We start from the raw sequence: 26,839 nt of genomic DNA on the forward strand, positions 1-26,839 counted from the left end.
GTAATATTTTCTCTAATCCCATAGAGCTATCGTCAAGATACAACGAGGAAGTTCATGTATAGATTCGTTTGGTTTTTATTGATTCCCAAACGTGCCGCCTGTATTTTACAATGGCTGGAATGAAAACAATAAAGAAAAGGCATTACGGTTTATGTATGTAGAATGCCGAGCTGAATAAAGACCTTGACAACCGTAGTCGAAAGGAATATTGTAAAATGCTCATGCCAAAACAGAACCTAAAGTGGATTATTTCTGGACGAGACCTGGAACAAGAATGTGGAAGTCTGATTCCACCAAATGAAATTCGTGGTACGTGTGCCAAACTGTGGTCACTGTTCATTTTTCTTCTTCCCTGTGTATTGAGTAAAAGACATGAAAACCGCAGAATTTACACGATGATAACGATTTCTGCAGTTTCTCACATAATGTCTGTTAAAGTCACAGATCATAGAAAGAAGAATTATTAGACTTACACCACATCTGAAGCCACTCAATAGGTTGAATATTCTGGATATGCTGAAGGCTTTATCGACGTCTGGCAAGCTGGAAGGTTACTCTAGCTGAAATACATCGTCATCCATATTCCTTCAGGGGATACCAGCTTTAAAGGCTAGAAGCTGTACAGTTTTAAAAGTTGAAGTATGGGGATCATTTTCACGTCTATGGTCAAACAGATCTAGACAGCGAACAGATACTCTTTCAGTGCACTCTTCTGACATGTAAAACATTTCCGATATAACTATCACGACTCTTTTCTACTGGACATTCCACCTGCCAAGAAAATTCCACACACATATAACAGCAGACATTTGAGAATAAAAATCCTTGCGGCGTCCAAGCGATTAGAGTGAATTGCTCCTTGCTTCGGCGCAGTCATAATGTCTGCCAGTGGGATCAAGAAAGTACTGCAGGCGTCTCTGCATACATTCTGTGGAGTAAAACACTTTCCTTGGAGACAAGTCGTTGCATATGATGTAGCAACATTATGTACAAAGTCGGAGTTGGGAACGAAGAGGCCCGTACTGTCAGTCCCAAGAACATGACGTTCCTTATACTTGTCTTGCCTTGGTCTTATAAGACACCTATTCCACATCTTCGACAGTTCTTTAATTCCAACGTTCGTATATTCCTTTTTCGAATGTTCTTTTTCGAAGCCTTCCTTCTACTGGTTCCTTGTAGTAATCATGTCTTGTGGTTGAAACTTCTAGCCTGTATGAGACAAGACTTCAACACGTCACACACTTCTCTTCATCTGTCGTTCTTCTAGTTCCACAGTTTGTCGAAGTGCAGGCACTGTGGAAAGATGCAGGGTAGTGAGCGTTTGTGAATGTTAAATCGTTATGACAATTCAAGTTTTTAAAAATAGGTCAGAGTAACCTATCGTAGCATTGACCATCAACTATCGAAGAAACGCTGTCATCATGAAATATTTTCAAACTGATATTTACTTCAGCAGTGCCTTGTTCACGTCTAAAAATGTAGTGTGGTGGAAGTACTTTCTTGATAAACCAACTCATTTATTTAGATGAGTATTTCAACCTTCGATTATATTTCTGATGAAGATACCATTGATTTTAGCATCTTTAAGGCATGTAGAAGTCTTAGAAACTACCGAAGAATCACCTTTCCTTTCCGCTATGAACTTGACATAGTTGGAGGGGAAGAGGCCTATCCTGCCCCGCAGGTAACCCAAGCACCAGCCGCCATCTTCCCCCTCCAGCACCTCGATGATGTCATCGACCTCCAGGGGCAGTTCGTTCTCTTCCCGGGGTATGTACGTGTATAGGACCTTGGCGTACCTTCTGCCTGCTACAGGGAACACAAATGGACGTCGTTTATGAAGGTTAGTCATCCAGGTAAACAACGTTCAAATACAATTCAACCTCTATAACGGAAAACGCGGGGATTTACTTCCCAGCTAAGTGACATAGGGAAATAATTTGACACAGAAGAGTATTTATTATGCTAAACTTTTTTTCCAATTATATGTGGAGAAAGGTCAGAGTTCTGTAATAAAACACATTATGACGATACTATTACCTTCCCTGGATTAGCATAATCATAACACTTCGTATTTGCTTGATTGATAGAGCACTAACAGAACCCATTATCCAGACAAAATTATACACAACATGCCTATAACGTATCTATTACAACACTGAACTAGATAAACATAAAGCCATGGTGAAATCCCGTCCTCGCTTGCATGCAAATAATTGCATCGTTTCGCCTAATCAGCTCCCATATGCAACATTAAACCCCGGTGCGTAATTGACTCAACTACTTTCATTAGCCAGGTGCGTACCGCCGTTCAACGATTCCATCAGACCAGAGGCTTACAAGCAGTTCTGATTTATTTGCCAACGCTTCACAGTCCTAAACACATGCATCACGAAGTAAGGTGTTGATATCCCAATAAATCTCCCTATACTGAGCACAAAGCTTTCATCCAAGCTTCACACGCCGTGGACTAAAAGATCCCCTCACCTTTTAGCTCGGCAGTTCTTCTCATGGTGTTGATGCCGGCACGGGCAGCTTTGGATCCCACCGGCTTGGCTACGAGAGGGAAAATTCGGGTTGACATAGACATATGACCTTTCTGCAGCCTGAGCTTTCGAGATAAGAAGTGCCTTTTAAAGTATAAAAGGCCTAAAGTAAGGTTCAACACTGTTGCCATAATGTGTTTTTGCAAGGTTGTAAAAGAAAGTGGCATTTTACTGATGGTTCTGTTGCTTTGGACGGTCGATGAGACCCGATAGACAACCCGGGTCCAGTGTTGTTTTCTTCTATTGCTTCGTCGATATCTACACTTAGAGAATATATAACCCTTGTTAGTCGAATTTATGTGTGTGCATTTTTCCAATACAGTATTATGAAAGCATCGATAAGATTTTCAGGCTGGGTCAAATATGTGAAAGATTGGGATACATTGAGCAGTGCAAGTCGTGTTAGGGTTAAACGGCAACCCATGAACAATGAACGATTTTTCCGAAGTTAAATAGTCTTCATATACCAGGCCACTTAAACAATCCATACAAGCTAGCTTAAGGAAGACCGGCCTTCAATTTGTTGATCTTTTGATCTGGAACTGCATTTGCAAAGCATTAGACAACTACACTGACGGTGACAACTGGTAACAAATCTCTTTCTTCTTTTATGTATACTGCCGTCCCTAGCTCTTATGTTACTGGATGTGTACGGTGTTTTGAATAGACAGTAACTTTATACATAGCAATACATAATGAATTAATCCTTTCGGCGAGTATTTTTGCGTGAGGTTTGAATTTTGACAAAAATAATACCCACCGGGTAGTGCAGCGTAAGGGGGCGGTTCACCGTCTTCGTCCCGCTTTGGACTACTTCCTGCGGGCGGATCACGGCGACCCATGTTGTAGTAGAACGCGAACTTCTTCTTCTCTTTCTCTTTCCGGCGCCTCAGCAGGATGTAGACACACAGACCGACACAGATAATGAGCCAAAGGGCTCCCGCGGTCGCGCCGACTATAATTGCCAGCGTCGACGATGGGGTGCCTCTCCGACGGGCTGTAAGAATCCATGGCATAAATGGTCTGAACTTTTCATGATTGAAATTGAACAATTTCAATAACAGCTTATTGAGAAGGAAGTGCGCGACTGCTTTCCGAGACAAACTAATCAACAATTGTCGTGATTTTCAATTTTAAATGCCATTTATTATAGTGATTTTCAGAACAAAGGAGCACCATGACAGTGTACTGATTGATTTCATCTTACTACTTTATGACGTTGATAAATTTGTGCAATTTTATCATTCCGAAATCAACTGGCATAAAGAGAAAAAGTACAAGACAAGGAATTGTCACTGAAACGTGTGGAGAATAACGATCTCCATGAATTCACATAATCTCTACTTGAAGAAAGAATGGGCAAGGCCATGGACTAAGCATTTTGGTAATAGGCATAACTAATCAAGAGAACTTCAAAGGTGAACGCCCCCGAGACGTAAACAAAAAGACCTCTGGCCATTGTAATGCAAACCACTGACTTGGGCCCTATGCACGACAACAAGTATTGTGGGTAAATGTCAAAGGTGATGGCCCCTGACTAGTCAATAGTTTTTGTCTGAACCAGGAAGTGTTTTGTTTATGTCTCAAGGGCCTTCAACTTTGATGTGTTACCCACAATACCTGTCGCCGCGCAAGCGTACAAGGAGTGGTAAACCAGTTTTTTAAGAGCCCTTCACCCTTGACCTTACTCATGCGTACTCAGAGTCGTGAACCTCCTCTTGTTAGGACATTCATCATCATCATTAATCATCCTCTATGAGGTGCGACAAGTAAAGTTTAACTTCCCGAAAAGTCTGTCTTTAATCGCTGTGAGAAGTCCCAGGCCCTCTAGACCAGTTTCTGACTCAATAAGTTTCTTCGAAGTTAGCCTTGGGCGACCAACACCTTTCTTACAGAAATCAGGTGTCCAGAACAAGAGTTTTCCAGCAGGCTCTATACTACGAGCCACATGGCCGGCAAGGAGTAGTCGGGCATGCTTACCCTTAACTGATAGATCCACGGACTTGATGTCGCTCTCCTTCACCCCGTTGTCCGCCGTGCACAGGTACGTGCCCGTGTCGTTCGTCTGAATGTTCCGCACGGTGACCGAGCATGCGCGCACGTCGTTGGACAGGCGGTGGATCTTGGACGGCATGGCCAGCCCTGCCCGTGTCCACGTGATGTTGGGAGGGGGGTTCCCGTCCGCCACACACTGTAACGTGACGTCATCCGACACCCAGGCGGTCTGGCTTTTGGAGATGCTGATGATAGAAGCGCGATCTGGGAGTGGATAACCACCGACGTTATGTTAGATTACTTAAAATAGTTTAGCCCCCCCCCCCCCCTCACCAATGAAACAGTCCACGCATGCGGACTGGGAATTGAGTATGGTTTTACGGACTCATTGTGAATACACATTGTTCTACTACGTCTGTGTGTGTGCTTGATTATTCCCTGGCAGCAGAGGGATAGAAGCCTGTTTAACATGTTATGCATGGTTTACAAGTACATACTGACTAAGTGTAGAAAACGTGATCAGTAATAAGAAATATGCATTTTGGGTATATTAATGGTCTACAGAGGTCAACGACCAAACTACGATGAATAGTCACATGATTTATTTAAGGTGTATTCCACTCCAGAAGCGAGTGTTATTTTCTGATAGATGATATTTTGGGGGGATACAAATGCACCCGACTTTTCGTCAAGCTACCTCATTTGTCTTTTCGACAATAATGCTTTCTAAATCCAAGTACCCCCATTCGGACCCGCTTCTAATGTTCTGCGCCGTATACAATACTAGTATTGCCAGCAAAGACGACTTGCATCACACTTTCTAGTTAACGGTAGTCGAGATAAGCTTGACAAAGCAGTCAAGAGATTTGGGTACTTCAATGTAAGAAGTTGAAAGTAGGTCAACGTAAAATGGCTGCGCCAAAACTGTTTGCATTTCCGACTTCGGGCACAACAGTTTGCTAATGGTTGGGTCTCTAAGCTAATGACAGCAATTGAGTGACTATTAGAAGGTACACAAAAACTTGATTCAAGCAGAACTATCTATTCTCCGAGTGAATCATAATACCCGCTTCTGGAGTGGAATACCCCTTTAAAAACGCAAGAAATCTATCATCCTTACACAAGACGTCCAGACGTAGCTCCGCCCCTGTCCTCTGCACCACGTGCTCCACCGCACACCTGTACGTCCCTGCGTCGGCTCGCGTCACCTTGTTGATGGTCAGAAACGGCGAGTTGGCGTTCCCCTGGTTGTACTTCATGTCCATCCCGCTCGTCCTCTCTATGGGAATGCCGTCCTTGAACCAGGCCAGGGACGTGATGTTGGGTTTAGCGTTCCGAACGGTGCACGTCAGCGTCACAGACTTTCCCCACTCCACTGCGTACGGGTTGGCAGGGCCAACCTCTACTACTGGCGGAACTACATTAGAAGAAAAAACACAAGAATCAGCATGCAATATTGATCACAAACAGTAAGGTGTCCCTAATAGATATCCTATGCGATGCTACTGGCTTTGACGTTAAGTCGTACCCATAGGAGAGTGCTAGATCTAGTCGATAAGCTTGGCATTCAGTTCAAATTTTTCGTGAAAGTTCACCACAACGTTTCATCATCATAAAGGTCGAGTTTTCTGCCATGGGGGACAAAATCATGTATGTTTTTAAAGTATTGCAAAAAAATATGACCTTTGCTATGTTTTGACGTGTATTTAACCTCTGAATTGCAGCTGACATGCTGGACTGATCTATTAGGACGGGGGTGAAATCCCAGTGTCATTGCTATATTGCTGTGAGTTGACCTCTCATTTTTGAACGAAAATTAACATGACAATTCCAGTTTTGCAGCAGTGGTAAAGATTTAAAGGTGAAAATGTACCTGTGATATGCTTTGGATTAATCGTTATTGAGTGCCTTAACCATGTATGGCATTGGGAATCTTATTTGGTAGTCCCTCCCTTTAGTTAGTTGCTTGACAGTAGACAAATGCCTGTAACAGACAACAGGCGTGACCCATCAGTTTCCTAGGCAGCTACTGCCGTGGCTGGTTATACTAACGGTCTCCCCTAAGCCTCCTATATCCCAAATCCCACTGCAATACCTGGTTCTACTACATCGCACGGCTTGTCCCACCTAAACCCTGCATATTTAACTCCCAGGTGGATACATTCTTATCTTTTCAAGGACAACCATAATCCCGCTCCCTCCCCGTAACGAGTGTAAAACCTCTATATCGGGGAAAGCCGTGCTGCATATGGAAGGCAGTGATCCCTCTCACCCATCAATGTCAGCTGAAGAGAGTCCTCCTGACCGCCAAGCTCCTCCGACATCACCATCAGCACGTAGGTTCCGCCGTCCCCGGGCTTGGTGGGGTTAATCCTTAGCGAGGCGTGGCCTGTAAGATCGGCTCTGCCCTGGTAGGACTTGTAAGCCTTCCTGACGGAAGACGCCGGGCTGTAGAAGAAGACGACAGTTCGCGTGTTCTTGTCCGTGACTTTGGACCACGTGAGGCTGAGGATCTTGTAGCGAGTGTTGTAAGATGCAGGGAGGACAGCGGCTTCACCAAGGATGGTACGGACCTCCTTCTGGGTCACCTTCAGTCCGATACCACTCTGCGCTTGTGATCCTGAAGAATTAGAGAGAGAGAAATAGTTTATTAGATTTTTTAAAAAAACTGTTGCAGCACAAGAGCTCAATTGCAATTTTTGTACATTGACCGCTTCACATTAGCGGTATACATACATACATACAACGTATCAAATTCGTCAAAACTAACGTGTCCGATTCTTAAAACGCTACAAGTTTTCATTGATGAGTCTAACGCAATATGGGAGAGTGCTGTTACTAAACCTGGACGTCCTACATTTGAACATGGTGTAGCTGACATTATTTCTTAAAGTTCTGTTGTGGACATCCCCGCGCCGCAATGGGAGCCATAAACTGTATCTGCTAGAGTTCGCAAGAGATAGAAAACAAAAATTCTGTATATTAGTTGTATATACGTATACGCGGTACACTTCCTTCCTCGAGCTACCGACATCTTGCACACGGCAGTCGTCCCTCAGTAAGACATCTGGAGCCGCATAGTTCAAACTTGTAGGATGTATGAGAGAAAGGTGGCAACCTTCTAAAGGATCAACTGATCCTGTGGGAAGAACCTCGCAGTGAGTGTTAGGGTGAGTGAGCAAGCGAACTATTAACATAGAGACTCAGTGAGTAGATGCCAGCAGCTCTTTGCCCTTGGCTTTCACAAATAAGATGTGCACATTTCATGTCTTAATGCAAGCCATGGTCACCAGTTGTATTTTGCCAGCCAGTAGGTACCCAAATTATGAGTAATGAGGCTGTTTAACGTGGTCGAGGCACCTCCTCGAGCACGGGACACCCGTTTTGCGTCCCTCCCGGAAGACGATTTTGTGGAAAGCTTCGTGAGGCTACAGCAATCCGACCGTCCTTGGTTGGGGGTCTTCTATCCTAGAACTGTCCGGACCGCGCGTTGCTTAACACTAGTTTTATGTATCACTCTACTTACCTCTCTTAGTTCTTGAGACGGTATATGCAATTAGCCATCTGGCATGATTTTACAAATAAACTACTATAAGCTGTTCTTAACTTCCGAGATCGAGGGATCGGGTGTACCATAGATGGGCCATATAAAATTAACAGCAAACAATGTAGATATCACGTCCAGTACAAATCCTTCAAAAGACGATGAAAATCGGAATTTACGACAAAATCGGGATTTACGACAAAATCGGGATTTGGATTTACGACAAAACCGGGATTTACGACAGAAGAGTGACATGAGCCCAGTGGCGGCGGAGGCGACGGCCTGATTGAGTCTAGGTGCATGGTAGGTGAGGATCAATACTACAGGGACAGGGGCAGAAAAATTAATTTGGCGGATGCGTCGCCACTCCTGGTTGTAAGGCACAGGAAGCCACGGGCGTGCAGTCGCGACTGAATAGATGGGGAAATAGGAAAGCTGGGGTTCATCTCTGAGGTCACCGCCAGACGAAAATGACTGATTCCGACGGGGAAGCGAATAGTAATCGACAGATTAAACAGCGGACCGGGTCCTGTGAACAAAGCTGAGGTCAGGACATAATGACAACGGCTGTTGTCTCGGGAGGTACAGCCGCATACAACTCCGCAGAACATGTGGAATCTTCTCAGGAAAATAAAGTCGTCAACCCTGGTATTTTTTTTTCATTATTCATCCGAGTGGCCGAGGCAAAGCGTGGTACTCTACGATTTGTAAGCAAGCTTGTAGGATGTATCAGAGAAAGGTGGCGGCCTTCTAAAGGATGAACTAATTCTGTGGCCAGGTTAGGGCGAGTTCTCAGGGGGTAGAGACGCAGACAACTCCGCAGTACAAACATCCTTAAGTCGTCAGCCCTTTCTTTAGGACAACCAACACTCGGAGACTTTAACGAACCACGCAGTGGCATTAAAAAACCCGCTCAAGTACCACAGGGTTGTGTTTTATTGAACACTGATTTGCATGCTAATTCAAACTTGGGCACGAGGGAGCAGGCACCTTCCGAGACAACAGCCGTTGTCATCATGTCCTGTCCAGTGGAAACCCGTGCACACGATGAGCACACGGCAGGTTTCACCATCGTGCACAAACGTAGGAACTCGTGGAAATCTGCCTTTTTTTGCAGTGGACGGTGGTTTCCAACATCAAGATTGTGAGAATATTGCAATTTGAAACCAGCGTCCATATGGGTTACCCCATGGACCAGCGTGAACCAGCGTTAACACTAGTTCACCTTTATTCGTTGGGTAACCTATATTCGATGCAGGGTAATAACAGGGTATTGGGGATATCATGTCGACGGACGTTGGTTTCAAATTGCAATATTTTCATCAGGATATTGCAGTTTAAAACTACCACCTGTCGACTTGATGTGCCTAAATACCCTGTTTTGTAAAACAACGGATATAGGTTACCCCGCCTATAAAGGTGGAGCAGCGCTACATCTTGGTGCGGGGAGTACAATCTTTTGGATGGCAAGCCGTCAGTTCTGCGTTCTAAAAACTCTAAACATGATGAGAAAGTATCTTTCAGAGTCTTCCTTTCGACAGCTTAACCTAAATACGAACTGGTGCATTACACCATCAGGCAGTTTTCTTCGACATAAAATGTGAGACTGTGTTGTAGAGTCAACAGAAATTGTTGTAAACAAAACATAACATTGCACTTAGCGTGATGAAAAACTACTACTCTATGTACAATACTACTGAATGCATACGGTATATGATAAACTAGTGTACACAACGTAGCATTCTAAATGTAGAGCAATTATTACTGACGACACGTTTGGGAGATGCTTAGAGCTCTTCAAGCACGGAGAACGTTTGTTACAGCACAAAGCAGCGATAAAGAAAAGCTTTGATCGGATTATGTGCTCACCCACATTAAATATTGATCAAGTTCCTACCGCCGGGACTTGTGCACTCCCAAATATAACGAACCCCTCTACTTATTAACAACTCCAGATGTTTATCTCCCAGCTCTAATGAAGTCAAACACTCTCAGCAGATCTAATAACACTCACCCGGGCAAGCCTTTGAAAAATGCAGCACATAATTAGTTTTCCTTTTTGCCTCGTTATCTATAGATATGATCGACTTAAGTTTCTTGGGCGTCCCTTAATAACTCTGAAAGTGGTGAGAGGAAAGAAGAGAGGCTTATTTTGTGAGTTATTGAAATGAAATCACGGCTTGATGCATGGGATATGTGTTTTATTAATAAATGGGCTGCGATAACGTTCAATACGGGTATTACAGACCGGGTGATAACTTTCCGTATATCACACAGACTTCGAAGTTGTATCACACGGGCTTCCATCGAATAATTCGAACGCAAGACGCGCACACACACACAGTGCAGCGCTGCGAAAAATTCGAATACAAGATTCGGACGTTTGGGATCGCTGCTGTTACCATTTTTGTTCGATGATACCAAATTTTCTCAACTTCTGGCGTATTTTGCAACATAGTATGTATTTTCTCGGGTGGGTATAACATAAATTTCGGCCGTCTTGCGCTCCTACTCGCGGTGGGGCTGGTAATACGAGGGATACGAAATGCACCATGTTGTATTCTACATTTACGTACACTGTAGCAAAATTGCCTTGTCTGTTGTAGAGCGGTAATAAAAAAAACATATCAGCAAAAATCTTTGTGTATCATGTCAGACTTTGTCGCCATTTCGTCTTGGCTACAGTATTTTCATTACTTCTCGGAGTTAGTAAGTGCCTGTATTTACTGATTGCTCACGCAGATAACATACGGGATGCTGTCTTTTACGATAAGTACTGCAATCATGTCTAAGATAATGACATGATTTATAACTAGTACTTTCGGAACTACTTCAGCTCTTTACAATTTAGAATTTCCCTTACTCAGGTGACTTAAGGCCTGTGACACGCGTGTAGCTATGTTAAAACTCTTAAATGTTCATAACTTTTTTTCGCGAAGTCGTATCAAGATAAAACTTCACACACTGCTTGAATTGTTTTAAGTGTACTAAACACTTTTAGTGTGCCCCATACATAGTACTAGTAAGTTCCTGTTTTCGCAATGTAACGTTACATTATGAAATTGGACCGTTCTGAAAACTTGGCGGTCCCGCAGGTCACCTGAGCTTACGGAGTGGTTCGAAATTCATGTTCGGTTCCATCACCCTGGTAACCTTGCGGAGCCGCGCCCCTTTTGCCGCCCCGGCGAGCTCCATCGAATCACAGGCCTTAAGTTACCCGAGTATGAAGAAACTTAACGTGACCTGAAATAAGATACATGTACATACGCCATTAATATGTTCCATATCGCTGAACATTTGGAAGTTGTTCAAATTAGTAATGTTATATTCTATAGTAGCCTGTACTGTATGCATACAAAAGCACTTGACCGACAGTATATAACTCGCGAGTTACGCAATTGGTTCACTTCAAACTTAAAGCAATTTCATCTCTTATCAAAGCTGAAACCCCTTTCAACAATTTGTGTAATAAATGTTTTAAATGTCTTCATCGTGTATTTTCATTTGATACATTTCTGGAGAGCAATAAATTCTTCTAACTTATATGCTTATCTCGGTCAAATTTTGTAGACATTAGTCTTTGAGCGATTCAGCCTTTAGTGCCAATTTGAGCCATATTTTTAGTCTGTTTGACATAGAAACCTGTGACGTAATTGCCGGGTCAAAGGTTGTTGGAAGTCTGTACCGAACCCCGTCTCAGCCCAACAACCTTCCATGAACAGAGACGGGGGCCGACACAAACTTCCAATCACCTTTGACCCGGTTCTTACGTCACACCGGAAAGGGACGTGCACTGTGCGTAAAGGTTCTTACTTTATCCTGAAAAACATGACATGGCTGGCCGATAACTTTGTGGAGACCCAATGCTTGTGTTGTAGTAGATTCGAATCATTTTCCAAAAGAGTAATAGTTTATTCCCGTGTCATCCATAGCCACTAAGACCCCCATTCCTTCTTCAATGCCGCTCGTTTGGTCCCCGATGGTTAATCGAAATTACTAGTACTAGAATAGCATAAAATAGCGGATTCTGCTATATATGATATACAATGTAATTTTACCAGAACATCCTTTCACTATCCGAGAGCAAAGTGCCGCGTGACCAGTGCTTGATATATCTGTTGGGCGAAGATTCCTCAGATGCTATTGTCAGCTCCATGCAACCATTCAGTATTTCTTTCACGTCCGTTTCGCAACACTGGAAGCGCTGTAAGCCTAAATGTCTCCGTTTATTTTGATGGATGGGGTATTCAGACAACAGGCCTGTGGACTCGAGATGTTAAAGAAAATCGAATAAGAGCTATTACGGTGGAACATTAGATATATGATCGCGGAAGGTTTTCTCGCTTACGCTTGGCAGATCACTCATGTTTGGGAGGGAAAGTGCACCTCGTGACTGCCTGACTTTTAGAGCCAGTTTGCACGCGCTATCCGGAAAGGTCATCTAGATAAGTACAACATGTTTATAGCAAACATTAAGAGATAATCCATGCCTCATGTCAAACCATGTACTTATGCGTTAGCGACACATTCGGCTACATATCTTGTATCCCTCCGACCATAACTGCAGCGTGTTCAGCAATGGTCTTAATCCGTTATTGGCGCTTCAAAGTAGGTTAGAGCTTTTAGCCTCGGTCGTTACAGCCATTGACAGTTACGAGCCGTGTCGCAGTTCCACTGACTGTAACCTATTCGGTTAATGTCAGGTCATTGCGGGACCGTCCTCGGGGAATGGTAACGTAGGATTAAAGAGCCGGAACCGTGTGATGGCGCCGGGGGTGACAGCTAACTGCCGCCCTGGCATTTGCCATGACACCGGCATCTTGTCTGTCATCTATGTCCTATCACTCAAGATCTCTTTTACGTGTGACCTAGAGACGCTGGGAATTTTATTAGGACGGCCCTGGAGTCACCCCCATCACGATACGGGCGATTTGAAGAGGAAGACCGCAATTTAGAACCTATCTAGGTGTCGCCAAGGGTAGAGAAGGTGAAAGAGAGTGACCATGTGTAAATAACTAAATATCGCCTCATTGTAGCTGCTGTAGCGTAGCACCCAACAAAGTAGATTGTATAGAGATAGCACACATGTGTGGCCCTAGGACAATAGAAGCGGAGATTGGTGACACCTTAAACACTGGATAAACACATAATGATTTGTATAGAAGACATTGTCATGTTTTTATTGAATGCTAGCAATTATATTCACTTTTCCGACCGATGAATCATCAAAATCATCTTTGAGTACTTTAATCCCCAAACAACGCAAAGACAATTGATTATCATAAACGGGGATCTTCTTGGACTAACATTAATACGATACAAAGTAGATTATCCCCAGTAGTCGAACACTCAGCATCTGTCATAGGCGTAGAAGGTAAGAACCCGAAAAGCATGGCTAGACTGACAAGAACCCATCCACAACCTCCTTATCAACGGAACATCTGAGAACAACCACTTCAAGCATTTACGGCTGGATATTGTGTTGTATTCAATAATGCAGCAAACTGCCCACTCAATAGCAAATTTATACCTATATCGACTTAAACAGTGATCTTCCTTCTGGTGTGTGGTTCAACCATAATGCAATTTGGAAGCAAACGCGAAGAGATTTGACGGCACGCCTGCCCTTCCTCCTTCATGTTTCCTGCATACTTCGTCCAACATAGTCAATAATCCATTGGAAAACGTCTTAGGAAAAGCACATTTGACAATGCCGCACTGTACACAGTTACGACCGGACACAGTGCCTTCGAAATCGCAGCAATTTGTCGGACTTTATTTGTGGGACTTATCTTTATTGAATCTGCAATAATTGTTCCTTTGGTGAAGTTAGATATATTGAAAAGTTATTGGTGTTTCAAGGGGAGACAGGATTGACAGGATGCCCTTTTCTATCGGTTCCGTGTCCATCAACTGAACTTGACCAGGCATCAACGTACGTAATGGTTTTAACATTGGCAGTTCGGTTACAGCCGCCAACAATGAAGACAAAGGAGCAAATAATCAACTTCGGTACCTAATGAAGAGAACTCCACCACAATTGCCGACCAAAAATCATCATTACGAAAGTGTTTGGGGACTAGTTATGCTGATCTTTGCTAATCTAATGACTGCCTCGCAACCCCCGATGGTTGAGAAGAAGCGCTCATCAGCACTAATGTTGTCTTATATATCATACACAGCCTTTAAGCTGAGCTGAACGCAATTACTCTCCCTCTCCCGTCTGCCAGTGCTTACTGTGCCATATGGCGTGCCCAATACTCCCGTAAAATGTCAAGCAGAACACCGAGTCGATGCTATTATCGAGGAGTACTCGCTGAGAGAAAGGGACTCTCCCGTCGTTGATGGAGCTTGACTTAGTCAACGGTTAAAATCGATGGCAGGGCCTTGGTCGTGATCTTATTTGTACGGGCGTGTAATGCAGTTTCTGGCTCGTAAGAGTGGTTAGCTACGTATATATATCCATATATACATCGATATATATATACATCGTGACCAAATTCCTTTTGGCTGGAGTATCTTCAGTTCTTATTTTAATGTACAATCCATATGACGTTAAATCATCGGATATCATTAAAAGGGTTTTCATGTCTTTCTAAACTTACATTATCGACGTTTTCGTTTCCGTCGGTTCGGCTGAAATGGAAATAGTGTCTGGCGATATCTTACAAGTTTGACACTTCATTCATTTAACCTGGGGCCATTGACCTCCGTCTAAAGTTGTTTTGGAAGTGCAGTTTGAAACTACACGCATAATGAACAGAAGAAACGTAAGGTAATGGCAACAAGACTACCAGTATGCTACCTAAACTTATAAAGAGTATTTCTGATTTTACTGAACATATGTTATATTATATTAGTATGTATAGTATATTTCTCTAAGCTTGGCTAGTTTATTCCTTTGCATAATGTACCTGGGATATTCTATTTAGATTTTTCCTCTTGTTTTTACAGGGGAAGTTTACGCTCCTAAGCTCGAAGGTCAAAAAGTACTATAGGTCCGTCTAGAAAGAATTAAAAAAACAGAAGGGGGTGCAACAACAGAAGGGGATGCAACAACAGAAGGGGGTGCAACAACAGAAGGGGTGCAACAACAGAAGAGGGTGCAACAACAGAAGAGGGTGCGCCAAATTGCTTTACTGTAACCTAAAACCTTGGCATTGAACGTAGTAAGACTAACAGTAGTTCTGAGTTGACGTGCTTTGAACAAATCGAAGATAATGAGGTCTAAGCAACCTTACAGATTCCCATAGATCACTCGCCACGTACCCTCCCAACTCGATCTAGACAATCAGACGACATCTATTCAGATTTCCCTCGAGTTGGTCCGCAATTCCCTCAGAAAATCCCTTCTTCGCGTGAGTTAGAAATTCCCTGAAACTAAATTACAAGATTATACATCCCCAAGCAGGAAGGGTCAGGTTTATCTTTTGTGGAATTGGTCGCCGGAATGAGTTAGTTTAGTTCTCGGAGAACTTTGCGACCACGCCGCGTGTGTGAGATCCCCTGGCCGTGAGTTCCAATTATTCTGGCGGATCCATGGGATGAACGTCAAGCTGATGCCACAGACGGACACGCTGAGTCACGTTTACCGCGGAATTGGGAACTAATTATGGAAAATTTGCCGAGTTACTGCGACGCAAACGACGTTAGAGGAATGACGCTCGCTTCGCGTGAGTGATTCAACGTCGAGCGACGGTTTTTTGTCTCGAGTGTTCGTGCGATAAGTCCTACTGAGAGGACATGTCTGAATTTGTTTGCGTGTAAAAGGAACATAGGTTTAAATCACGGACTCCAGTAATTCATTCTGATGCGGGCAAGCGGCGTAGTTCACTCTCAGCGACAGGAATAAATGAAGTGAACTGAAAGGGGCATTCCACTTCACACGGGAGTGTTACAAAACTAATTTCAGGATTGCTAAGAAATCTCGCCTTGTTATGTGTTCTTTGGTATCTTGCGATCTTTGCTATCTGAGCAATTGGCCTTCTCGGTATGCTTAGCGATCCACATTTATTCCGAAAAAATGCACGATAAACAAAGTGTCTATGCGTATAGGGAATGCATGGATAGGGTCTGCATGGGTTTAGTGAGTGTCATATTGTTTTACAAAACGCACATCGCGCACATGTGAAATCCACAAAATTTGGCTGATTATGTATTCATTGACAAGTTATCTATTGAAAAGTCTTCTTGAAGTGGCATCGCTGATTGGTAGTTCATACACGTGTGTTCAGAAACTCTTTCTACGTAAATTTTTGCAGTAATGAAAAAAAACTACCTGAGGCAGAGTGATTTTATGATTGTGGGAACACCTTCTCCCTTATAATGTACTCGGCCAAAATAATTCTCAATTTTTTTGCCTTCTTATCCAATTGTTTCGTGAGACTCGTGTTCTCGTGCTATTCGAGTCCTAAATACATGCTATTATAACGCTAGCATCAAACGGTATGCACTTCGAGCAGAATAATCATGTAATTTTACGAGAACTTCCTCTCGTTTATACTGGCCGAAAAAAAAAATTATTCCAATCTTGTCCTACTGTGGAGCTATTATGAGAGTCTATAACCGTCTTCTGTTTATGCTATTCGAGTCCATCTTGCATGATAACCTGATCATACGCTGCCTTACGCTTCATACCGAATGATTAGGTGATTACGATGACGTCTCGCTGGCAACCGTCTCCTGTGTTCTTCATAAGCTCCAAAATAAAGCCGCCACCAATTCCGATTGATTTCCATGTATGAAGGGCGGTGAAGGATAAGTAGGTATAAATTATTGATTAGGCTTCGAATATCTGATAATCTTTTGTCAGATGGAAGAACGGGGAAAGAAACGAACGCGAGTCAAAAAATCTAGAAGGCGTGGTCTTCGGCTTTGCGTCCAATATGTGGTGAAGAATTGGATAGAAGGAAGGCAGGGTAAAGATTTTCATTTCTATGCTGCAATCGAGACCATTATTCGCAAAATACGTTCTGCTGGTAAACCGTCATACTCTTTGGAGTACCAAAATGACATGAAAGCATAGGAATGTGTCCAAAAGAGGCAAAGATGTTTCCACTACCATTCCAGTAATGTATAATCCTAGGATACCCCAATGTTACTCTCTGCATCGACAGGTGAAATGTGGAAGTCAGATAATGGGGAGCGAGTAAGGCCACATCAAAATGGCATAAACCTTTTTCCCAGTTAATGAAGTTCCTAGGTTGTAGGACATTATACACTGATAAACAGTGTGGATGCACATTACAGGAGGAGTTTTGACAGCAATGGTACATCTTCATGCCCCTATAATGTGACAAAGAGCACGTTCTGGTAAAACAAATAGGACAAAGTCTGAGTACTGATGATGATGCTACAGTGGGCCCGTAGCTGATTCTGTAAGTAACATCGTGATGCAGTCGCGTCACATCTACATTACTGCACTTTGTGTCCTACCTACAGTAAAAGGCTATAAACCGATAGGGTTCGTAGTTGGAGTCGATGTTTAATGGATACCTGTACTGAGGTCGACCTAAATGTTCTTACATGAGTGGTAGTGTTATGACTTGGGGGTGGAAGAAGAGGATTCTGTAGCCGAATAAGGTGAAGGACATTGGTGAGGGTACTGTCATTGCGCTACAGTATGTTGGCATCCGTCTGTCTCGGAAGACAATGGTAGGCAGACAGGGTGGGTTTTAAGGCGTCTGCCTGGCCTGCACTTGGTTTTTTAAGGTGAAGGAGGGTTGTGCACTTCCTTCTCTACCCTCTCGTCCACTTGTGCACTAAGTCCTACAGGGGCAACTGTATGCAACGTATAAGACGGCCCCAGCAGATGCAGGTTTGTTGTTTGGAGTTTCCATCTCCTAGGAGGACTTCCGACCAAGGATGCAAGGGGTTCCTCCTGCCCCCGACTCGTGTATCATGGCGGGTGCGTCATGCCCGAACATGCCCATATGACCTGTCACTGCCACAAAGGCCTGCCATTGCCACTAGCCGCAGCTAGGTACTCATTCACACTTGAGTTAAGTGAAGAAAGTCGTTCAAAGTGCCTTTCCTAAGGGCAAAAGATCGGTGACACGACAGCCGTATTCGAACTCAGGACCTCCTGGGCCCGACACCAACGCACTGCCAATTGCGCTACAGTATAGCTATAGTGAATTGTCTTCTTTTGCACAACTAGTTATGTCTCGCACTGGCTTACGGTGTGTAATGTGTGACATCTTCACGTCGGAGCTTCTGACTGGAGGGGCTGCTTCCTGTCACTATTTGTAGCTGATGTAGGCGGCGCTTTTTGGTGAGAACACAATCCCAAACGTGGCCAAGTTTGTATCCCCCTCGTCTCGGTTCATCATCGGGATTGATTTTCTTATCCTTTTCTTATTAATTGTCTTCTCTCGGTAGCAGTACCACCTACATCAGCTACATATAGCGACGAGAAGCAGCACTTCATTCAGTCAGAACCTCTGAGGAGATGTCTGACAGGCATCCAAACGCATGCAGGTGATATTTAGCCCTAACTTTGATGACCTCACTACGACAGTAGTCGCCCCAGATGCGGTGATAGAGCTGTATGATTCATCCACTCGTGTCAGGAAGGCCGCCTAACATTTTTCGATAGGTGTGGTGGGCTCTTTTACTTGCATGTGGTGTGGATGTCCTCAAAAGACGGGACCTCCATTTAGCCATTAATGATGATGCTGTCACTGGTACTGCGATCACCCGAATCCAGTTCAGATCAACACTGCGAAATATTCGTGACAGCAACTTAATTAGGTACACTATTATACTACTGTATTCTACAACCGTTAACCGGTTGATGCAATACAATGTCCAATCATGTTAGAGCGTCCAACATATACAGGTTTAACAAAGCACAGCAGCAACTGTTCACTAGTTTTGACACACGCAAAGCATCGTCGACGAAGATACCGTCACTGGTACTGCAACAACCATATGGCAGCATCCAATACCTATAAACTAATGCAGAACTTAGCGATATCAATGACTGAAGTATACATTAAGCACCTCCTGTAAATAAATGCCGATTCAATCGATATTATGGTGACAGACTGGCTCATCGACGGATCGTACGATAGTAGCGAACAACGCAATAACTTCCTAGTGATGTAGGTCGACGTTATTTATGAGTGGTACCCGTCAACTGCCCTTTCTAAAAACCACCCTTTGTTCGAAATCATCCAGATAAACATTACTTGCAGCTTGATGGATATGGGCTGTCCCATTCTCAGCAGGTTGGCGGTACAGATAGCGGATCCTTCGATTTATTTCATGTTAATGCACAAGAAATATCATCTGAAGACGGCGTGCGATCTGGGCTTGTATATGTTTACCATAATTTATAGAAGATCCAAATCTTTCGCGCCATCTCCAAGGATTTGTAGTGTCTTAAGGGGAATCACGTCGCTCCAGGTGACCAATAAAGATAGCGCTGGTTACGAAGTCGAGGAGGAACCAAGACGCCGAGTGTTATCTCCCCGGGCTTCTTAGGACTAAGACAAATATTGGCCCGGAATTCTTATAAGATGAGATTATTGGGAAACGAATGCGGCGTACATGTGGATAAAGCAAGGCTTTATTGATCTTCAATTATAGCGAGGAGTTACTTAGTAAACGCGCCGAGGAACCGCGGGAGAGAGACATGGTCTATAACTCCCGTCTACTACCCACATTACACGATCAATGCAGGCGTGCTCAATACTTGTCCCTATAAATTATGGGTTGTGTTCAGTTGGGTGGGTTTTTTGTGGGTGAAGGTTCTCGTCTTTGATAAAAGGAAAGCTTTGAAAATAATTATGTCCTTTTTTTTGCTTTTTTGACGCCAGTCCTTTGAAACAGAATCGTGTATGTTAGCAAAACCTTATAGCGTCAGTTGGTGGGTATTTTGTGGGTGAAGGTTCTCGTCTTTGATGAAATGAAAGCTTTGAAAATAATTATGTCCTTTTTTTGCTTTTTTTGACGCCAGCCCTTTGAAACAGAATCGTGCATGTTAGCAAAACCTTAGCCGCAACCGAACCATTAAATGAGCTTGTGAAGCAAATAACCTACAGTGTTCAGTTTGGTGTTTTTTTTTTTGTGGGTGAAGGTTCTCGTCTTTGATAAAAGCAAAGCTATGGGATTAATGCTGTCTTTTTTTGTGTGCTGTTTTGACGCCAGTCCTTTGAAACAGAATCGTGCATGTTAGAAAAACCTTAGCCGCAAGCGAACCATTGAACGAACTTGTAAAGCAAACCTAAAGATATCTTCCTTTCCTTTGACACTGTCTGAGTCAAGAGGTCAAGCCAAACGGGGATAGAGAGGGACAACTAAGGAAGGAGATATCGACGTTTCCATTTTCTAATTAACGTTGGAAGGACATTAGGTTGCCACGGGATATCCTTGGGCAGGCTCTTAGATCTGTATTTGTCTCAGACGAATGTCTCAGTGGTTTACTTAAAAATTCAGGTTACGCTACAGTATCTTCTCTTGGCTGCTATCGGTGACGGATATAACGATAGAATTGTCTGTCCTGACGCAAATGCACATTCAATCTATGTGCCAAAAAGCAACTGGATATGATTTTTGGAAACGGTCAGACGTTTCAACTTGCATCCACTGGTTTTCGTCAGTGACACTGAAGTGATCTGGAAGAAACAGGTCTTTATAACCTTACTATGAATGAAGACAATTTTATTATCTGGATGTCTAACCTTCATCGACACAAATGCAATCTACCTTCACAGAAAAACATACTAAATACGTCAGTGTAGATAGCCATTTACAATTTTCTTTGAAATTGTATTCCCAATAGAATAGCATAGTTGGATGAACGCGTCTGTTGTTGGATTTCGCCAATTTAAAATAAGAAGCACAATGATGAATGATAATGGACCAACTCTGCAAAGAATGCTATCACCATTATCCCTCAGTTTTGTGCCGACGATGAGCGTTCTTTATCTGGCAGATATAGATGCAGAGCGGGCTTGTGTGCCGTGTTAATCTAACCCCTGTGATTCCGAAGACAAATCGTACGTTATAACGTCGTCTACGCAAGGGAGCTCAATGCACAAGCGCGGAACCTATAAGCATCCCTCATCAGCTAATGCGTGTAGTATCTCTTCCCATCCTCTCACCCTGAAAGACCCTCTACATTTATCACACAACTATCCCGGATTCCACCAGTCTTAAAACAAGCGTTCCATCAATGGGCGATGATCGGAGATACGCGGCGTGTGCATGCATGCAAGGCCGGTAGGGTTTTTTCCGCTTGATCGCGAAACCATATGGTCAGGTCGAGATGCCATCTCCGTTATTGCCGCTGGCGTATGTTCGGGTCAGCTGACCGATTGGGGTCCGAGAGAAGCGTGCCAGAGGGACGTGAACACAAAGTGGACAATTTAGTACGACGTAGCATAACGAATGGCTCTGTCAAATAGCGCCGCTTTCGTTCAAGTGCGCTGCCTTTGATACTGTAATGGGTGATAAGATTTTATCCAATCTTTCCACTACCCTGCTTTAGATGTAACGTCTCTAGTTGTCGGATAAAACTCATGAATCTACGACATCCAACCCGGCCGTGTGGTGATGCTGACTAACCTTTCTGTAAATCACCATGAGACTTCTCGTTTTGCACAACCAAATGCGTATAAAACTAAAATTGTGAACGTAAGGCATTAGTGATTAATTAGCAAAGGCGCCCGGCTCGGTAAGCATGGACACAAGATGGAAGAATTTGCCAGAACATGGAACTGGTTCAACATTTTATACCACATCTATTTAAAACTTAAAATACCGCCACGGAGACTTTCAAAACGCCACAATTCCATTCTATACTTCCACTGAGGCATTGAGGTGAACAAAGCTACCATTTGAACTGCATACCTCTGCAATCTAAAATCAGAAACTGCAGTGCAACGCAAGTTATCGTCCAAGCAAGCCATTCTGGCCAACTATGGCGAAGAAAACTTCCCGGTGATCTACGATGGGGAGTACAAGCAGCAGTTGTGTGCCCATTACCTCGCCTTGGCTTCCGGCACTCCGTGATCCGATTTCCGCTGCATAACCGCGAGATCAGGTGCGCAGTGATGAAAGGGAAGCCATTCTAGCACAAAGCCATAGTTTTCACCCCTTCCCTTGTTTAATGGAGGCCGCGAGAATGGCTGATATAACGTTCGTGGTGGGAGCGTGATGGCTCTCTCCAAGGTGCTGAAATCTGGCGTGCTGTGATTTCTGGGATTAGATGGAAAACTTTGGGCAATGAATTGTTATTCTTGGCCCGAAGTACATGGAAAAGGATACAGTGAAGATACTTAAGACAACAAAGGTCTACAGTTTGTTAAGAACACTTGATTCAAAGAGATAGATTAACAGGCGTAATATCATACGAGAAAAACAGAAATGGGAAATATTTTCCTTTATCGCTCGATCCAAAACAGAACCCAAATTCATATATATATACTTATCATGATTATAGAGACCGAGCTAAATGAGATTGGGACAATTCCAGATATACAATGCTGATTCTTGACATTTCCTTTTGATACGTTAACACTAGGGGCTGGCACAGGAAACAACTTTGGAGTACGTTCAACCAAACTACAAATCCACTTTGAAATTCTAAAAAGCGGCGGCTACACTGCTCAAAATCTCCTTTCATTAAAGAGTTATTGCCGCCGCAACTATTCTTTATTGCCCAAACGGCCGTTATACCACAGGGGCGCACCTGAAGATGCCGCGATGGTTGTGGTCATGGTCCGGAAAAACATCAATCTCAGAATCAATCATCTAGTGATGAAATATTTAACAGAACAAGTGCATGTTGATATGGATACATGACTGACATACGCAACACTCTACCATTGTGGATTTCCCGGCCTAACGTTGCGAAGAATATAGGAGACGCCTCCACTTACAGATTGGACAATGCGCCACGGAAACAGATACTAGTACCATCTATATCTTGACATTTTTTTTCTAAGAAAAACGTAAGGAACCATCCAACAAAAAAATCATAAATGTTTATTTGCAAAATCATGCCCGAGGGCTAATTGCACAAGGACTAAGAAAAGTAGATAGTGTAATACCTAAAACTAGTGTCTAATCAACTATATGATACAACGAATACTATTGTCGGGTTTGACTTCTTCTTTGTAAGCAGTGGTGGTTAATGAAATGTCCCACGTTCCGTATGATGGTGGGATTTTGTGCTTTTCGTAGAAATATGGTCTTTTGGTGATCTCTTAGGTGGTAAAGGCTTGGTGAAATTGTGGCAACTGTTTGAATTAATGTGTTTCTTTCGGTTTCGTAGTGGGTACACTGACTGATAAAATGTGTTTCATTTTTCACTGCATTCATTGAGCAAAATGTAAACAATATCTCGAGGACAAGGAACTGTTTATATAATGATAATAGTAAACATTACGCAAGTGATAACCAAAGATTCCAATAATACCAATAATACCAAACAGATATTCCAACTTAATGTAACAGAGTTTCTGGAATCTCAAACATAATACATGTTGTAATAATAATAATAATAATAACACAAATCCAAATATAACAATACTTAAACAACTAAAGGTAGATAAACATGATATCAAACACATAAGGAGTCCCACTTGCCCAGATGGTTCTCCAGTTTGCCTGTCTTTACGGCTATATAATATAATAATTCTATTTTGTAAAAGAAATTAACGTTGCGGAGAGAGGAGTCCAAATTTAGCGTACTGGATTTTCTACATCTGTATATATAAATCTTGGCTAGTAATAACATAAGACGACTTTCAAATGAAGAAGTTCCAAAGTGTAAATTTAAAAAAAAATGAGTGATGGTGAGAGCAAATTTTGGATCGGCCTTCTATATCTTTCTGTCTTGCAATTCTTTCTATGCTTTCATATGTAGATATGGTGTTACAAGATAGCAACATAGAAACAACATAGAAAATCTGGCTAAATACACAAACAAATTTACCCTTTATGAAAAACAAATAGGCGGAACCCACAGGTTGCTGCATGCACTATTATTTGGCCCTGATATCTCTGCGTTAGTTTAACGATTTACGACTGAGATGCGCTTTTTAATGCGCCCCGATTGAACGCCACGCACTGACATGTGAAACAAACCACGGGACCGCTAGGCTGCGTGTGCCTCTGCGATCCCCCGGGTAGGGTTGAGACGTATGCCGCCGCCGCTGGGAGGTACAAACCGCAACCATACATCACACCGCCGTGCCGTCGCTGACAACTTAAGCCCTTCACTCTAACGCACGATCGAACAAACGACAAATACAGAAAAAAAGTCAGATCCTACTCACCGCTGTGGAAGAACAAGTCCGACAGCACGAAGACCACGAGAATGTAGTGATGGGCTCGTGTGAAGGCGAGTGCAGGTCCCATAGTTGTGAAACAGCACTCCGTCTATATCTACGGGAAGTCCTGGTGCCACGCGTGGTCTTTTGAAAACGATGAACCCCGCTTTACTCAAATATTGCCGTATCCTGTACGATCTGGTTGAGGGAAAGGTAAAGTAGAAACTTTATCCTCGCAAAGCCGCACAGCCGAGTAAGTTGTATGAGAGCAAGCCGCGTTCCCAGACTGATGCGTTCGTCTCGCAGACTCAGAGAAGAATCTGCCGGTTCGAGCTCGCGTCGCCGCCTGAGCTCGGCTCCCGTCGTGTAGTCTCCGTCCCCGCCCGAGCTCGACGCGAAAATAAACGATTTGAACCCTGCCCACCGGCTTATCCCCCGGCTACAACTGTCCCGCTAATCACGCTAAATTAGTATGGACTGCGCAGGCTCGAGCCTCATTAGAAACCCCTGCGGGTTTGTTCCGTTGTCAATCAGGATAAACACACAAGGCTTATCTGACCCTTTCAGCTATGTCTGAGCTCAAATGATATTTAGCCCCGCCGTGTTCACGTAATGGTGGGAGCGATAAAGGAGAAAAAGGGCGAAGGATGACCCAGAAAATGAGCTTCCATGCGGGGTGGGGGGACGCTGTTTGCTCCGCTCGTCAGGTATGGAGAACAGGCAATCGATGGCAATAGAGATGGGCCGGCATTAATTAGAAGCGGTGCATGGAAACGCCATCTCTTTCTCTCACCGCTAACGAAAGTCTGTGGAAGACGGCCGCTTACATTAAAGAAGTTGGTTTTAACGATAATAGACGCGCGCGTAGTGGGCCCTTTATGGACCGCCGTATTCGCTTTCATTGCTCGGCACCACTCACTGATTGTCAGCGAGAGGGCGATTTATGCGTCTCGATAAAGAAAAGATTTGCTCAGCCCGTAATCCAGAGTACATAGAGAGATTGTCGTGTATCATTGTAAGCGCCAGAATGGGTGATAATGCACACTCTCGTACTCAACATACCGGCTGAAAATCCTCAGTGCTGTCCCAGACGTCAAATGCGTGTTAGGCGGTGGGGACGTCATTGTACGTATAACGTCATCCAACAGGCTCTAAGCCTCATGCAGAAATGCAGAAGAAAATAATACTCGTATCGGTTAACACTATTGGCGTCCATTGGCTCAGTGGTAAGGCTAGAGAGCACGGGATTGAGAGATCCCTGGCATTTGTGGTTAGTCATTGTGTCATTGGTGAAGGTAATTCAAACCACTTACCCCACCCCACCAAAATATGGAAAATGTGTGCGCGACTTTGGTTTGGTTTGTTAAAGGCCTCTGAAGGTCTAATACCATGTCCTTGACACAGTGGGTAACAACCAATTGTTATTACGGTCTCAACAGGGTCATAGTAATACCCATTTGTACAATTCTGAGCCTGTATTTATACACAATATGTCAAAGCTATAAGCTATCAGACACAACACCGTATTTTATTCACAGAGAATTGTCGATTGCAAGAGGCCCTTAACACGGTAAGCATGCACGGTAACGTACAGTTATGTTTGTCCCACAGAAAACAAAGGTCGAGATCAACCATAGCAGTCGTTCAGCATGGCCCAAGAGGACCACAAAAACGTGATAAAAACATGAAATAGATGCGGTACACGGAATCCCGTTTGGACAGCCTAACACACATTTTACTCTCTCCTGGTCGACTTTCCCGGCAAACCTACTCATGTTGTCGGCGGTATTATCACCTGTGGCGCCGAGCCCGTTATCAGAGACCCTGGCAGCTTTCCTCCTTCCTCTGACTCTGAAATAGTTCATCTCCAGGCTTCACAAACACACCACTCTGCCCTTACAAAACACGATCACACAAAGCAAAAGCAAATCTATCACCACCCAGACGCACGGGACGTGGCACGAAACTTCCAAGAAGGAATTTATAACGTCTCCAGTTTTTCTTAAGATGAGAGCGGTTAAGAAGACTCTTGAGTGTCTGTCATCTGATATGAGTCCATTGAAAGCTCACTTTGACTTACATTAAGTATTCTTTTACCTGTTAAGTGCATCCGTGCGTTGCGTTTATGTTGAGCTGACGGTATACAAGAAACCAAGAAGAAAGATTGTGTATTTGGCCATTTTACCAAACTGCAAATAATGGATAAACCGTATAAAAATTATCAACAGTCGAAAATGAAGGGATAAAAATCAAGCTCGACTTGGTCTATCTTTAAGGTATTTTCAGATATTTCGTGTCAAATAGCAACCCTAATACAAACGGCTATCGCTAATCCATGTACAAACTTTATTGGTAGGTTAGGCTTAAATAAGGCAGTGATAGATTTCGAGTTTGTCCGATGAACGTGTACACAGATAAATCGAACTCTGTCACATTCATCTTCAAGGTATTTTCAAAGATTTCCATGTCAG

General features: G+C 43.4%; 1 protein-coding gene across 1 annotated transcript; it reads right to left on the bottom strand.

The window, feature by feature from the left end:
* Positions 1 to 51: 51 nt before the first annotated feature.
* LOC118431157 (hemicentin-2-like) lies at positions 52 to 24,799 on the bottom strand. The gene is made up of 8 exons (XM_035842274.1): positions 24,375 to 24,799; positions 6,814 to 7,161; positions 5,662 to 5,958; positions 4,527 to 4,805; positions 3,307 to 3,543; positions 2,488 to 2,556; positions 1,624 to 1,809; positions 52 to 1,293 (listed from the first exon to the last, which is right to left on the bottom strand). The coding sequence occupies exons 1-8, from the start codon at positions 24,454 to 24,456 to the stop codon at positions 1,235 to 1,237; spliced, it is 1,557 nt and encodes a 518-aa protein (XP_035698167.1). The 5' UTR covers positions 24,457 to 24,799; the 3' UTR covers positions 52 to 1,234.
* Positions 24,800 to 26,839: the final 2,040 nt, after the last annotated feature.

The sequence above is a fragment of the Branchiostoma floridae genome, chromosome 14 (assembly GCF_000003815.2).
Source record: "Branchiostoma floridae strain S238N-H82 chromosome 14, Bfl_VNyyK, whole genome shotgun sequence".
Lineage (NCBI taxonomy): Eukaryota > Metazoa > Chordata > Leptocardii > Amphioxiformes > Branchiostomatidae > Branchiostoma > Branchiostoma floridae.